Source organism: Oryza brachyantha, chromosome 10 (genome assembly GCF_000231095.2).
Source record: "Oryza brachyantha chromosome 10, ObraRS2, whole genome shotgun sequence".
Classification (NCBI taxonomy): domain Eukaryota; kingdom Viridiplantae; phylum Streptophyta; class Magnoliopsida; order Poales; family Poaceae; genus Oryza; species Oryza brachyantha.
The window spans coordinates 7341712-7358895 of NC_023172.2; the positions used below are offsets into that span (position 1 = coordinate 7341712).

The window sequence follows — 17184 nt, forward strand, 5'->3', positions numbered from 1 at the left end:
CAAGACCGAGAGGTGAGGGGGACTAATGGGCCGAGGCCCACAAGACAGAGAGGGAGAGGGACAGACAGGTGGGCCCGGTAAGGCAGTGGGAGAGAACAGAGGAGGGGGGGATGGAGCAGCCGAGCGGCACGGAGGGGGAAGGGAGTGGTCGGGCGGCCTGCGGTGTGGAGGCATTGCGCCCAGCACCGGCGAAGACAGGCGATGACGATGGCCAAGAGGCGGTGGAGCACCGCCGTCGACGGTGATGGTGGCACGGAGCGGGCCCGAGGCGGCGTCGCATCACGGCGACGGGCGACGGGCGATGGCGACAACCGGTGACCGGCGGCGGTGAAGGGAACCGGTGACCGGCACGGCGCGGCAGAGTCGCCGAGCACGCAGGCGAGGAAGCGACGGGTGCGGCTTGGGTAGCGGCGATTGCGAGCGTGAGGCAGCTACGTGGCTCGGATGCGGCGCGATGTGTGCGGCACGGGCATGAGGCCGAGCGCGGCAGAGCAGGGCGCGACACTGCTAGAGGTGACGCTGGCGTGGTGGTGCAAGCGCGGGCGCGACAAGGTGGGCAGGCACGCCGGCGCGAGGACGCGGCTTGCGCAGGCGTGCGGCCGGAGGTAGACGACAGGGCTGACAGGTGGGGACCACCCATCAGTGTCCCGGGAGGAGAGGGGAGGCAGCCTGGACCTTGGGGCGCCAGTGGGCTGCCACCTTGGCTGGGCCTCGGCTAGGTCGGCCCAACGCGGGAGGAGACAGGCCAAGCGAAGGGAATGGACCGGCTGACTAGGCTGGCGGCCTACTGGCCGGGAGGGGAGGGAAAAGGAGTAGTGGGCCAGGGAGGCGATGGGGACTTAGAGCGCAGGTTGGGCCGTGGCTCGGGAATGGCGAACAGAACGCGTACTCGCAAAACAGAACTAAAACATGGATGAATCAGAGATTCGCATGACGAATCAGATCCGAAAACAACGGAAGAAGTTGGCGACCCATTAAATCGAGATCTAACGACTCGCTAAACTGGAAACTAAACGACTTTAACGTTAAACCAATCTACGTGTACGAAATTGAACTCCGCACTGTAGATTAATCTCACGCTAGCTAATTAGGTTAGAAAATCTAAGCAATTAAACAGTAGATCAAAGATAGATTGATTCGCATGAGCAAAACGTATGCGAACCTGAGGTTTGGTGGAGAGATCAGCGACGGATTGCTGTTGTTGCCCGCTGTTCGGCTAGGAAACCTAAACAATTAAACGGTAGATGAATTTAGATTGATTCGCAAGAATAAAATATATGCGAACCTGAGATTCGGTGAAGAAAACCGACGAATGACTGCTGCGAACAGGGATGCAGCAGGGCTGGTAGCGACTTGCTACTAGGAGAGGGGCGGTAGGAGGCGGCTCGAGGAGCACAGGAGAGGGAGACGGGGAAAAGATGCAAGGGTGTAGGAGGGTATTTATAGGGGGGAGCTAGAGATAAATCTAGTTATCCATCCCCTATAAAAAAGAATAGATAAAGTTTCAAAGGGATAAAAATTGGAGTTCTAATTTATTGGAAATTGGTTTTACCGTGAGGAGAGGAGGTGGTGGGGCTGTTCACGGCAGGGGAGGAGGAGTTGGAAGGGGCGCACAGAGGGGAGGTGGAGGTGGGGTACGGTTGTGGAGGGGGAGGAGATCGTACAGGGAGGAGGGCAGAGGGGGAGTTCGACCAGGAGGGAAAAAAGGAAAAGAGAAAAAGAAAAGGGAAAAAAAGAAGAACGAAAGGATGGAAAAAGAAAACAAAAAGGAAGGAGGGAAAAAAAGAAATTGCCTCCAATTTTGCCGATTTTTATTAAGTTTATTTGAGTAAATTTTATTTACTGTAATTCAAATATAAATCATGTTAATCATTTAAAATGTTTTCGAGACATTTTAGAACATTCCGAAAAGCTTCCATTTAATTAAATTAAATTTATACACTGCTTTTCTCCTGAACTTTAATTAAACAAATTATTTTTAATGTATTATTTAATTACTTGTTAGTTAGGATAAAACTCAGGGCGTGACATAGTCTGAGTAGCCAAAAGGTTATCCCACCAAGCGGAGGCGGGTCCCATCAGTTGGTGAGTCGCGAAAGCGACCTTCTCTTGATCACTGCACTCCAAAAGATTCAGCTTCTTCTCAATTGCATGTAGCCAGTCATTTGCTTCCATCGGGTTGGTTGTGCTTGCAAACGTCGGCGGTCGAACTCGGAGAAACTCTGATAACTTTGACTGTGCTGGCGGTGGTCCTTGGTGTTGTTGCTGCTGTTGATTCATCAAAAGCTGCATCATCTGTTGATGTTGTTGTTGCATCTGTTGCATCATCATGGTCATCATCTGAGCCTGGTTGGCTAGAACTTGGGCAATCGTCGGGTCCTCTTGTTGCGGTGGTCGTGATCCATTGCGCGAACCTTCATAGTTTTCTTGACTTCCAGTTGCTCCAATGTTGTTGCGGTTACCGTTCTTTGTGTTCACCATCTGAGCAGAAGAGGGGGACAAAGGGGAGGAGAAAATCAAAAGGGTTTTTCTGAATTGATCGACTGTAATCTTCTGATCTTGATTAAAAAACTGAAAAAACACACAACTCTTTGTGGTACAACCATAACGCCACTACTTTTTATGGTGAACCGCTAACCCCAAAACAAACCTACACACAAACTACCAAGCAACGACTAAGAGACGACACTAGGGTAACCGGTACGACTCAAACAACTGCGACGACTAGATAAACGAAGCTTGACTCTTGAATGACTCCATCTTCAACTTGAGAACGACGCTTGGAGTAGCGAAGACTAGACTCTTCTTCGGAAGGAGTTGTTGACGACTTCTATGACGAAGGTACGGGCTGCGTCGATGGGATGCCACACATCTAGAGAGATCAAGGTTTGAGAAGCTAGCATGCTCACTAAATTTTGAAAACAAAAGACTCGACTCTCTTTTTTTTCAAACGACTTAAATTTTGCAGAACCTAATGCATATGACAGTAGGGATCCTAGGGTTTCCATTTTGCTCACACTACGGTCAAGATTGGCTCTGATACCAACTTGTCATGCCCAGAAATTTACACCAATTTCTGTACAATAGCATGCATTAATCTCGGTCCAGGAATCAGCCCGAGTACACACTATGACAAATTAACACATAGTTTCACGACTTAAAAACAAATAAAAACAATTATCTATCGAAATGCAGCGGAAAAAGAAAACAAACTGAACCATCTAATCTTCAACTTCAGCTGGCGATGACGGCTCCACACCACATGCATTCTTGACGGCGGACTGAACCTCACTTCAACCTTGCAGACGACCTTCTGACTAAAACTCTGGCATTTCCTCTGGTGGAGAAAATTAAGCAAGGCTGAGTAAAAACCACCATACTCAACAAGTAACACCCAAGGGAGGAGAATAATGAATGCAATATGGGATCAAGGATAGGCTAAGGTTCATTTGCATAAAGCAACAGTAATTTAGCAAAACAATAGATAAAATAGACTGAATAAAAAGAGTAAAGTAACATTTAAAATAATCATCCACTGTCCAACGTTACACCACGTTGCAACAGGCATAGACCACTGTCTAACATTACACCATACTGCAACAGGGTCAACCCTCTGCCCAACGTTACACCACATTGCGCAGGGTCAAACCAGTTCCAAGTTCCGCAAGTTATTAAAAGGTTTGACTAATCCCTGTGAATCTAAGTTCGCCCCATAACCACGAGCATGGCTATTCGAATAGTTTTACTCTGTAGAGGTGTACAGCTTTACCCACAAGACACAGCTCCACTACACTTGAACGTGTGCCGGTTTATCACCACGATACCACGCAAAGGAAACTGTGATAGGACCCGTCACATAACCCTCCCTATTCAATCGCATCGCAATTCAGGTTTCACCCCCTCCATTACACCAAGTCAGGCAGTCCCCTCTTGTGTCTTGGTAGATCCGGAAGCAGCAGAGGCTTTCGTTACGCCACGATTGCCCGTCCATGCTCCATCATGCCTACCATTGCCTTGGTACGTCAAATAGTTCGAAGCCATGCTCCAAATCCCACCTTACCCATTTTGGCTTGTGGTTAGTACGGGTAAGACTTCTAGGGTTTTGCCGAGAACCAGTCCTTAATTGCCATGGGCACAACTCTAAAAACCATGCGCCCACAGCCCACCATAAACAATATTTTAGTTGTATTTAATCCACAACGGGAGATTAATAATGATCACAACGGTCCATCAATGTCTAATCAATAATTAAATGATAATTGGTGAGTTAGTTGAACTAAGCATGGCTAAGCATTTACTAACCCTAATTCTAGTCAAATTAACCCTGGGATGACAATAATAATGAGTGGGAATCAACGGGTACAAATAAGGGTAATTGCCCAATAGGTAAATAAAATAAATAGATTAAAACAATGCATGTTTGAATGTAAAGCTGGGGAATTTTATAAACATAGGTTCAATATGATCAAAGAAGGGTGTCACTTGCCTTGCTCTGACCTACGAGGAACTTCGGCGACGACTTCGAGAACGAACGGCTCTTGGGCAGGCGGAAAACCTACGACAAACAGAGCAAAACAAACAAAACAGACTATAAAACTACTGAAACAGAGAAAGAAACTATTTTTAATGGATTCTTGACATTTTTCTGGATTTAATGAAACTTGAAAGGGCCTAAACAGAGACTAGATGAATTAGTTATGAATTTTAGAAGTTTCCTAGGTTTTTTAACTAAACCGAAAAGTCCTAAATCCTTTATTCCGCAATTAAGCGGGGTTGCTGACGTCAGCAGAGGGGGAGGTGGCGCCGACAGGTGGGGTCCACCGGTCGGTGGGAGGGAGGGAGGCGGTGGCTGACAGGCGGGTCCCGTGGGAAGGAGAGAGGGGCCGACGGCTGGCGGCTGGGCCCGCACGGCAGAGAGAGAGGGGGGGTGGCCGGCTAACGACTGCCAGGTGGGGCACGGGGCGAGGGAGAGAGGGTGAGGCCGACGGGTGGGTCCCGTCGGTCACAAAGAGAGGGCAGGGGAGTGGGGAGAGAGACACCTGGCAGCGGCGGTCCCCGGCGACGTCGGCCGGCGACAGCGGCGGCGCGTGGCGACGACCGGCAACCAGCGATGGGGCGGCGGCGCACTGGCGCAGGAGGCGGCCTGGGGTGATGGCGATGGCGCATGGCAGCGGAAGGCGAGGACGAGCATCGGCGACGATGGCACGATCGCGTGGCAACGGCGACGACGGGCGGAGACACGGCGACAGCGAGGAGGTGGTGCGCTCGCCCGGCGACGGCGCGGGTGGGAGGAGACCCAGCGGCGGTGGAAAAAAAGAGGAAGAGGAGTGGGAAGAGCTCACCGGCGGCGATGGAGGGCGGCAGCAGGTCGGCGAGGGGACGGAACAGGGGTGACGGGGATGAGCGGCGGCTTGCGGCGTCCGGCGGCGAGATCAGTCGTCAGCGGCGAGGGAGCGGCGGCGAACGGGCAAGGGGAAAGTGGCGGCAGGGCGGAGATGCGGGGGGGTTTTATGGCGCAGGGAGCCTGGCTACGGTGGGACGGCCGTTGGAGACCAGGTCGCGCACGCGTGTGCGGCGGCGGTGGCCGTTGCGGGCGGCGCGGACTCGGCCGGCGTAGGGAGGTGGCGTGGACTTTGCGCGACGTGGGCGTGAGCGTGAGCGTGCTGCGCCACAGAGCAGTGGGCCGAGACGGCCGATGGCCCTGGCGGAGGGAAGATAGCCAGGCCGGCTCGGGCGCGCGGCGGGACGGAGAGAAGGAGGAGTTGGGCTGGCTTGGCTGGGCCGGCCTCGTAGAGGGAGGGGGAGAAAAAGAAAAAGGGGAAAGGAAGGATGAATCGGGCTGCGGCCCAATACGAAAAAGGAAAAGAAAAACAAAGAAAAAGGGAGGAAAAGGAGGGAAAAAGGAAAGCCCTACTTTGCCGAATTTAAATTAAGTTTATTTGAGCAAATTTTATTGCATGTAATTCAAGTTTAAATCCTGTTAATAATTTAAAATGTTTTTCGGGACATTTTAGAACCTTCCGAAAAGCTTCCAATTAATTAATTAAATTTACACACTACTTTTCTCCTAAACTTTAATTAAACTAATTCATTTTATTGCATTATTTAATTATTTTTAGGCTTGGGTAAAACTCAGGGCGTGACAATGTATCGGTAACGAATGTCGAATGACGAATCGTTACGGATAGCCGACCTTATCAATAATGGGTCTTAAATATGGCCTGTTATGGATAAGAGTTATCCATAAAGGTCAATAATCATAATCTATTACAGATTACTAAACTTATCTATAATGGGTCATAATTATGGCCCATTGTGGAAAGTAGTTACCCATAACGGTTGGAAGTTACGGCCCATTACGGATGAGAAAATACTCATTTTTTAAAAAAAATGATATTTTTTTTAAAATAATTTCGTATGGACATATGCCCAATAGGAAAGTTGTAGACTTCAGTAAGATCTACAACTTTGTAGTTGAAATTGTTTTTATTTGAGATTGTTTGTATGCTCAAATATGTGTTACCAAATATTAGATCTATTTTGAACAATGAATTTTTGAATTTAGCAAACATTGTTGAATGGAGATGTGCTCTATAGAGAAATTGTAGAACATGGCTAGATCTACAACTTTGTAATCTCACTTGACATTGTTTACATGTCCAGATTTGAATTTCTCACATATTTGAAATACATGATATTTTTGAATTTTTCAAACGACCTCAGATGAACATATGCACTATATCAAAGTTGTAGATATTTAGTTTATCTACAACTTTATAGTTGACTATATTTTCATTTGAAAATTTTTTGTTTTCCAAATATACATTATAATTATTTCAACATATTTTAAAAACGAATAGTTAAATTTTTTGAATAACCTCGGATGAAGAATGTTCCTACATGAAAGCTGTAGATCTCATCGAGAAATCCAACCTTGTAGTTGATAGCTTTTTAACTTAACATTATATAGAGAACCAAATATGCATTACATGGTTTGAAGATGTAACCAACAGTGTTTCATATGTGAGATGGTTAGGGTGTTGTGTGTGTGGAGGTGGATATTGTGAGTTTGAATCCCCAATTTCCACATATATATGAATAGATGGCGCTTAGTATGAAAAGATAGCTAAAATTAATACTATTTTTTGTTGTATTTTTGTAACGCTTTGTAATTATGACCCATTACAGATATATTTTTTCTGTAATTGTTCATAATTATGACCTGTTACAGATATGTCATTTTCGTAACAGGGGTTTGCCCGTTACCGATGAAATTCATATCAGTAATCCTTTGTCCGTAACAACACCAATACCTGTTACAGATAAGGGCAAAGTGTGACACGACAATGGCTGAGCTGTCATAGTCTGAGGCATGAGCCAACCTGGCAAACGACAAGAACATTCCGCAACTGGTGGACCTCGAGGAGCGACACCACTAGGTGACCATTGTCAACCGAGTAGCTTATTGAAGCTTTTGACAAGGCCATCATTGAGCACGACCCGCAGCACCTAGATACCACTCGCCACGCCAGGCATAGGCTGATATGAAGGCCAAGATCATTGGACATTCCTAAGGCCAAATGGAAGTCTAGGCCTAGCTAAAACATTGAGAGGAGGCAACCACAGTTCATGGCGTGTCAGTCAATTTGACCTTGTAATCAACAAGAAAAAACAAAGTTAAATTCAATAAGCCAATTGGCCTCTAGACCGATGGTTGATTTAGTACCCAACCGATCTAATCTAAGGACATAGATAGATCGGCTCTACAATAATAGAGGTAATAAACCTATCCGGTTGGCTAAATAAAACTAAGAAATACTCAATATTAAGAATAATTATGATAGATCGGACTAAACTGAGACAGTATTAGATTACACCTAATGAAGGTAGACAGAAATAATAAATCAGAGTTAAGCTACATTGACCCTCATGGACAACAGCTAATTATAACTCTATATATTTACTTTCGCAATCCATCAACTTGGATCAAACTAAACCAAGACAGTTTAAGGTCACACCAAACCAAGATGCGGAATTTAACAAGCTGATGATTCACAAAATGCGACACCAGGATAACTCATTGACTAAAACTCTGATGGAATGGAGAATAAAATAAAGGGTTAATTAGATCCATGCCATTATAAATTTACATGTTTGAAATATGCCAACACTATTCGACTAATTGGAAGTATGCCATTATAATTTAGGAACTATTTAAGATTGGCCATTGTGTACCCCTTTGGTGCATTTAGAAAATTTTTTGAACCAAATTACCCTTTGCACTTACAACAGTGTCCCGAAGGGTGCAGTGAACAACACGGAGGGCAATATGGTCCAATTTCCCTTTTTAAAAGTGCGCTGAAGGGGTACATAGTGGTATATTCAAATAGTCCCTAACGCTGTCACATGGGAAGAACATTAACTGACGCCACACACAACCGACATCATGTGTAGTCGATTGCGGTGCCGTTAGTGCAGCGTAGACCTCGTCAGGTGTTATCCACTGAGACGTGGGCGTGCCATACTGGTGGGTGTCGGGTTGGCCTGACCCCGCATGATCTCCAGAGAAGGGGTTGGAGCAACCAGAGCCCCTGCAATGGGCGCCCAAGGAGGCATTGCGAGCCATTTGTGAGGACACCCTGGTTTCCAGAGCATTAACTGACTTTAGTAGTTACGCAATGTAATCACCACATCATAGATGACAAAACTATAGCTTGGTGTTATTAAGTGTTTAAAGGGTTATGGTTCATGTGAATTATTATGATTATTGGCCTATCAACATATCTTTCATGGTTTAATGTATGGTTCCTCCATATTGTATTATATTGATGTCCATTACCTAAGTGGTTGCTTCCATAGCATTTTTTATATTAGAAGAGATTTTGCCAGAATTTATTTGTTTTGGCATATACCTTTGGTTGTTTGGTGACATCAAAGGATTGTTTTTTTTCCAATTTATTACTAAAGGCACCTTTAAGCATTACTTGTAATTTTATATATTCTCATAAAAATTTTAAATAAGATGAACCGTCATACATAGATCGATTCAAAAATCAATGGCATCAAATAAAAATTGGAGGGAGTATAGCACGTGATATACTCCCTTCCTTTCACAATATACCTCATTTTAGGTTTCTTTAAAGTCAAAACCAAGTTCAGAGAAAAATATACTATTGTTTCCAATAGCAAACAAATATATTACCAAAATATTTTTAACACTAGATTTGATGTTATAAATATTGTTATATTTTTCCACAAACTTAAATAAACATTAAAGGGTTTGACAAATCTAAATGATTTATAATATGTATGAGAGGAAGTTTATATAAATTTAAGATTCAACAAAAAAAGATACACAGATAGTATTATATTAATTACAGCTATGTATTTTGAAACCATTTAATTCATTGAAGTAATCATGATCACGCAAAAAAATTACCGTCAATATTGTACAACTACCTAAAAATGATATAGTGCATACCTCCTGAAAATGGTTAAGTTAAAAAACTCACACTAACAATATAAGTTTTTTTTTTTCACCACGGGCGCGCATCTCCCCACTAAAAGCAGAACCTCAGGTGCTACTAAGGGTCCTTTGTAACCACGAGTCTATAGGCACTTTCGCAACCATATAAGTTTGTTATTTACATATCTATCGACCTGGAACATAAATACTGAACCACCGATTTAGAAACATGGTAAAGCCGTGTTCAAGCCATTCATGGTGGTCAAATTCATCCACAATAATTTCTGACATCAATGCGATAAACATCCAAAGAAGAGGCTATTTTAAGATCACAAGTCACCAAACAACTGTTGCATCATCATCGAATGGAAATATTTTGACATAACAGTACTGCATTTTATCCCAGGAGAGTATATAATTTTATGGCCCGGGTCAAGTTATTAGAAGGGAACTATTTATCTAAGATGTTTTTGGAAATTTGACATTGCAAAATACAAGGTGACTTAATCATTCCTGACAAGAAAAAATTGACTGACACAACATCTCAGAGATGGGAAGTAGGAAACAAGAAATTTCATGCTTGTTTATCGGAATTTTTTTAGAAATAACATTATTTTAATAGAAAATCATAAGATTAGAGGCCATGCATGAAAAATCGCAATTTAGGGGCACGTCGAACTGCCATAGTTCGATAGGCTCCCTATCGAACAGGGGCAGTTCGACAGGCCCTCCTATCGTTCGACTGGGGCGGTAGGGGGGCCTGTCAACCTTTGGCAGTTCGACAGGGGGCCTGTCAACCTTTGGCAGTTCGACAGGCCCTCTCAGCGCCAGGTGGTGGGCCCTGTCGAACGGTGGGTGTTCGATAGGGTCCTTTCTCGAATAACAGCAGTTCGATAGGGCCCAAATCGAACATCCACTGTTCGACAGGGTGTTAAAATTGCGATTTTTCACAGATGGTCTCTAATCATGCGATTTTCCATTAAAATAATGTTATTTCTCAAAAAAAATTCTGTTTATCGAGATGTGCCTAGGCAGTCTGACCTCTGCAATGGATTCAAAAATATTACAGAGTCAAAATCTTCCTCTGCAATAGACATTTGTGCTATCATATATTTTTATTCCGTGATATCACGTAAGTAGGCAGAATTTATACTGAGGCTAAGAAGTCCTAAATATTGACATCTAGTTTCTTGGATGTCTTCTTTAGGGCCATTCGAAGAACTAAAGGAAATTGTGTCAACTAAAAGAAAATGCATTGACAAATATATTAGTTGAGATAACATAATTATATGATCTCCAATTTCTAGTTCAGCGAAAAAAAGAATGTCTATCATATTAATTAAGGCTCCCTTTTATTTGTACGAAAAACATAGAAAGTTTGGAGGATTTCAATCCTATGGAAAAGAAATCCTATGAGGGTGTCTTTGAAATAAAGTATTACATTATACCCTTTCCTTTAAAATTACTATGTAGACTTTGGAGAAACATAAATATGGAGTCGTACCTCGTGTTTTAGTCTTCACATAACTATAAATATAAATTTATGTGTTTCTCCTATATATGAATGGAACGATGGTTTGAACTTTTATGTGTTTTCAGTTTCTATCGGAATCTAGGGGACATGGCATTCCATTCCGTCGTTTTTTCTATTCGCGTATTTTCACAATCCTATGCTTTAAAGGGGCCCTAAATGCATTACATCAACGAAGTGGGAGACGCCAAAAGCTTGCTAAATACAAATGAGTTTGTCACATATTCAGAGGAGATGGCTTCAAGCATCTGAAGGGCCATGTCTAGAACACAAATGGAGAAAAAAAAAACATTTTCACCAGTAATCGTGTGCTGTGAAGAACATATAAAGAGGGAGGACCTTGGTCCAACCAAAAAAACCAAAACTTTCCTGCATTCTGAAATCCATACAACCTATAGAATTCAATCATACATTCAAAAACAAAATCGAGCAGATGTGTTACCTCATATCAGTCATCAACCATTGAGCGATGCATATCACTGTGGACTGCTAGGAGCCCCATGGATGTTTAGGAGATTGTGTCAGCTGCACACATTGCAGCCACACCATGCTCCTCCAGATCAGATATGCATGGCCCCGCGTCACTGCTCAGTCTTCACTCGAAAGCTTATCTTTTTAGACCCGGCAGATGACATGATCAAAGGGGGCAAAACCCAGCAACCAAATCTGCAGTTCTTCAGGAGAGCGAACAAGGATGTGGTCAATGCTTTTAGTTAGCAGATTGTGATTCATATATTATTGAGTCGGCGAGGAAGCTGCTGATGGTTTTGCCGTACACCCCACACATGGAGAAGTGGTTTAGACGCTTGTTGTTCACCTCGGATGGGGCAGCGCAATTGGAGGAAACAGCAGCAGCATGTCATGTATCCATGTTTTGGAATCCAATTCGGCCTTCTGTTATAGTTTTGGATCCAAAAGTACTTGATGAAAAGCTCTCGGAGTCATCTTTCGAATGGATCAAACCTCAGCTCCAAATTCCATGTCAATCAGCTGCAATCACAGAAAGAAGGTGCTACATTACCTAGTGGAGCACGATCCTAGGGAACCCTTGTCCATCCTCCTACCTTCTTAAACATTTAGGTACCCCTTTAGAGTTTCTCGGTTTTTGCTTGCTTTGCTACTTTCTCGTGTAATCCCGTGTTCTGTTAGATCGTCGGTTTGTTCGTTATACAATGCCAACTTATCATTTGTATTCAATTCCTACTCACAATATCAGAATGTTTTTATCTTGGTTTTACACATTTTCTTTAATTTGCTTGTAGGAATAAGATTGATCTACACGGGTAAGATCAACAACCCACGGAGAGGTGTATCGATCGCTAAGGCAAAACACAACAACATCTCGTACGGTTGTAGTCTAGTCTTCAACGTTTCTTCCAAATCATAGTTATCATCAACTCACTAGAAGATTATGCTAATTTCAAGCAGTGAGTATCGAGTGGAGCTTAGGGCTTATCAAGATGCTTGGCGGTATGCTATTCACGGCACTATCAATCGTGAACTCGCCCATCGATGTCTTCTTCAAGAAGCTCGTTAAATGTAACAAGTGTATGATCTTTAGAGACGTCTTCAAGAAGCTTATCCAATGCGACGCAAACTCCTGTTAAGGAACATGGGGGAGTTAGGGGTACAGACACTCTACACACGTATACCCCGGTGTTCCTTCGCGGAAATCCCTATATGGGGCATAAGTTGCACTTAAGGCTTAAAGGTACCACCGGTAGGACGTGTCAAACAGTGAGCCTGACGACCTGTTCAGAATCAACACCATCCTATCAAACCACTGAAGTGCCCAAGAGGGAGCTGTGATTTCAAGTGACCGGACAAATAGATGCAACAAAGAGGTGGTAGAACCTAGGGTTGTTGGCAACGCCACCTCCCATTAGGTGTTTGGAGCTCGGCGACATGCCAACTCCTAGAGAGGGGTAGGTGCCCATGCGGGCCAAGAAGGATGCTTCTGTTACATCCATGACAGTAGTGTCTGGTTCCATGGGGGATACCCATAGGCAGATGTCGTTGGCAGAAAGATTCTTCAGTCCCAGACTCTCTTGTTAGGGTTCCCGGGCCAGAGCGGTGGCGATAGGAGTCTGTGGGCCACGTGATGGCCCCAGGATGTCAGGAGGGACAATGACAAGACTCCCTATTACTTTTCCTGAGATAACAATGGTATTATCGATCACCCTTGAACTATAGGCGGGGTCAAGCCATTTAGGAGAAGTTGACAAACAAAAAAATATGAAAAAACCCCAACGTGGGATGTAAACAACTCTGTACATTTCTACATTGCCAAGTCCAAAACCAAAATAGTAGGGTGTTACGCAATCGAGCAGCCTGAACCTTATAAACCTTTGTTTTCATTTTTCTATGTCAAACTCGATCTTCACTCACCCCCTGGCAGAACCTTGCTAAGGGGGACTCTCACACATTGTAGAAATCACGTACTCCAACAGCCTATCTACTTGATTTGGTGGTGAATCAATTCCGTTGGTATTAACTGATGGGTCATAATTTTTAATCTTAATAAATATATGGATTTCCCTGTACGTTTTATGGTTATATTTTCATTTGAAAGTATATTTTGACCTATGTATTTTCCCAGATTGCAACATTCATGCCGACTTATGTAATGTCGTGCAGATTTGGTTATGAGAATTATTTGTGTTGGAAACTTAGACTTCACATCAGGAACCCTCTGCCTTTCTGGAGGTAAACTTGACCATCCTGAGCAGACTCTGGTTTTTGCCAGACCGCCTACAGTACTCCACATAATTGTAATGATAACTGGATCAATCAAGAGCCCTTCATAATTTATCATTTCTTTAGCTTCCTTGGATGTTAGGATTGTGCTTTCTTGTCCATGCCCAATTGTAGGGATAAAAACATCAGTAAAAGGTGCTCAAATGTAGCCAGCGAGTCGACTCCTGTGCGCTGCTCATTAGTGTCACTGACAGAGACTCCCCAAAATTGATAGGTACAAACTCTCAATGTACCTACAGTATACCCTAACTAGAGCTCAGTTATACAGTTGGCAAAAGCAACAATCATACACAACACCAAAAAGTCCAAATTCGTCTCTGATCACCATGCGATGGATACAGTCCTCAACTACGTTTTTCGTTCGACTTCTTCCGAAATCCCAATAGAAGTTACAACACAACTATATTTTCCCTCTCATGGCCAGATTTATATGCTTTCTTCGAATGTGGACCAATTTTGCATCGTATTAATCGCCTGAAACCCTGCATGTGGCTGACCATTTTCATGCTACTGGAAGGGATGAGCTGAAAACCCTGTCCTTTGCCACGATTGCCTGACATTGGAAACATAAAGTAAGACAACCATTGTTTGTCCAGACTTAGCCCTGTTTAGTTCAAAAAACTTTTCCCAAAACATCACATCGAATCTTTGGACACCTAAATGAAGCATTAAATATACATGAACATTAAAACTAATTACATAGTTATAAGAAAAATCGTTTGACGAATCTTTTAACCTTAATTAGTACAAGATTAGCCATAAGTGCTACAGTGACCAACATGTATTAATGATGGATTAATTAGACTCAAAAGATTCGTCTCACGGTTTCCAGACAGAATCTGAAATTTGTTTTATAATTAGACTATATTTAATATTTCAAATATGTGACCGTACGCGTTGATGTTTTTGGAAACTGAACCCAGCCTTAGCTGCAGAAGTTACCAATCATTATCCTGAAGGAGTTTGGTCAGTGTGCTATTTTTACCTCCTTTTCCCAGTCTATGCAACACGAGACAAATACAAGCACCAGTAGTTTGACGATGCTGCCGCAGACGATGCCAAGCCACAGGCCCTGTTTTGAAAGCGCAGCAGTTTCAGAATTGAGATAATAAAATTCATGGGTCAGTTTTTAAATGGCGACGGGTTAGCAGAGATTGGTACCATTCCATTCAGATGGAGGGAAAATGCAAGAAGCACGGCCATTGGAATGCCTACAAGGTAGAACGCGCCGAGATTCACGGCTGCGCCGATTTTCTGTTTACCACAACCCGTAAGAACCCCTGAAAAGTGCAACAACAATTCATTTAAACTCTTAGAATTCAGATCTTGTGTAGTGCAAATGTGCTATCAATTTTCTACCTGAGAGAGAACTGTGGAGACCATCTATGAAGAAAGATATCCCAAGAATCGGCAGCATTCTAGCAATGTATGACACAACCTCCTGCTCATTGCTGTACATGTATCCCCAGACATTGCGAAGCAAGAACATGGTCAAGCTTATCACCAATCCTTCAGACAAAGCCATATACATCACCACTCGCGTTGCTCGCTTTGCTGCTTGAGGCTGCCCTGCTCCAATTTCGTTTGAAACACGCGTGCTACGGTGTAAAAAAAAAACAAGAAATCAACAAGGAAACTACATTGAACAATTTAAACTAATGACTTTTTATGTTTACAAATTGCACCTTATAGAAGAACATAGGCCCAATGGTACCATGAATAGCAGAGCCCCAGTGTTCAGGCTGAAATTTAAGCTGTCAGTTTAGAAAAGAACAAAAAATGCCGTTTTGAAAATGTAAATCCGTAATGAGAACTATGATTACCATATTGAAAGCACTGAAGTCTCAAGCTGAGGATTAGGTAGAAGTCCAGAGAGGAGGACAAGGATTTCAAATGACCACCACTCCAAGCTGCAGAAAATTAAACAGTTCGGTTGAAGTAAATCTTAAAAATCACAGCTACTTTTTGTCATTTTCACTGACAAAACTGAATCTTTGAAATAGGATATGTATTTCGACAGTGCGTTCTAGATTGACTGCCTGACCAGATCATCATGGCGGACGGCATGGCGAGCGCGGCGAAGTGGCGGAGCTCCTTGAAGGCCTCGCCGGAGAAGCCGGTCCACGTGCTCTTGCAGGTGTTCGACGCCCTCACGTAGAGGGCAAGTATGGCGAGGTTGACGGCGTAGGAGATGGCGTTGGCCAGCGCGGCGCCCTTGCTCCCCATGCCGGCCTTGTACACGAGCAGCCAGCACACGAGCGGGTGGAGGAGCGCCGTGGCGGCGGAGCTCGCCGTGACGGGCAGCACGACGGTCTGCGTCTGCAGGAACCGGATGTGGCAGGTGAGCGGCACGTAGGCGGCGAGCGAGGGGATCATCCACCGCGCGTACGCGCCGGCCTCGGCGGCGATGTCGGCGTCCTGGCCGAGGAGCAGCAGGATCCGCCCCGCGTACGCCCAGACGAGCGCGATGGGGACGCACGCCGCCGCGAGCACCACCATGGCGCGCTGCTTGTAGACGCCGAGGAGGTGATACTGCCGCGCCCCGTACGCCTGCCCGCACAGCGTGTCCATCGCCGTCGCCATGCCCGTCTGCGAGAGAGAATCCCAGAAGACAAGCAATCTGAAACTCTAATTTCTAGGTGCACAGCGCCATGCGGTGGCGAGGTAGGGAGGAGGGAGGACGTACGAGGAGGCTGTAGCCGGTGACGTTGGCGAGGGAGGTGGCGAGGGAGGCGCCGGCGAGGGGGAGCTCGCCGAGGTGGCCGACGAACATGACGGACACCATGTTCACTACGCACTGCAGGATGCAGCTGGCCACGATCGGCCCGGCCAGAAGCAGCAGCCGCTTCGCCTCCGCGGAGGCGAGCCGCCGCCCGTCCTCGCGCTGGTCCCGCACGTCGCCGTCGGCCGCGGCGGCCTTCCCGGGCCTTGTCGGCGCCGCGAGAAGCGGCTCATGGGCGGCGGCGGCGGCGGCCATGGGTGGGTCTCCTCGGGGCGTGCCGAAATGTGAGGTGGGCCGCGATTTTTATGGCGGGCTGCGAACCGGTGATGGGAGGGGCTCGGGGGAACAGATTTTTCTCTCTTTTTTTATTATATATATATATATATATATATAGTTGACGATTGGAGTCGGCAATAAACTTATGGGGTGACTACCAAGCTCCGAATTCGCTGGTTATTGATGAAGAAGGAGAAAGTTTACCCAGGTTCATGCTCTCGACATAGCGAGATAATACCTTACTCCTGCTTGACGATGGTATTCCGCAAATGAATCTCTCTTGCCTCGAGGGGGCACCCCGTACCCCCTATATAGTGGGAAAGGATTACAGATATGATAGAGTTCTAAACTAGTAAGGCTAAGATCTATTCTAATTCAGTATGACTCGAGTCCGAAGTACACGGTATGCAAACCGGTACGTACCAGACTCCT

The 17184-nt window shown here is 44.9% G+C and overlaps 1 protein-coding gene across 1 annotated transcript; it reads right to left on the reverse strand.

Moving 5' to 3' along the window:
- Positions 1–13900: 13900 nt before the first annotated feature.
- Positions 13901–16696, reverse strand: LOC102719705 (protein DETOXIFICATION 16-like). The gene is made up of 8 exons (XM_006661642.3): positions 16441–16696; positions 15799–16343; positions 15578–15664; positions 15440–15496; positions 15114–15352; positions 14916–15034; positions 14740–14826; positions 13901–14307 (listed from the first exon to the last, which is right to left on the reverse strand). Exons 1-8 carry the CDS (start codon positions 16537–16539, stop codon positions 14257–14259), a joined length of 1284 nt encoding a protein of 427 aa, XP_006661705.2. The 5' UTR covers positions 16540–16696; the 3' UTR covers positions 13901–14256.
- Positions 16697–17184: the final 488 nt, after the last annotated feature.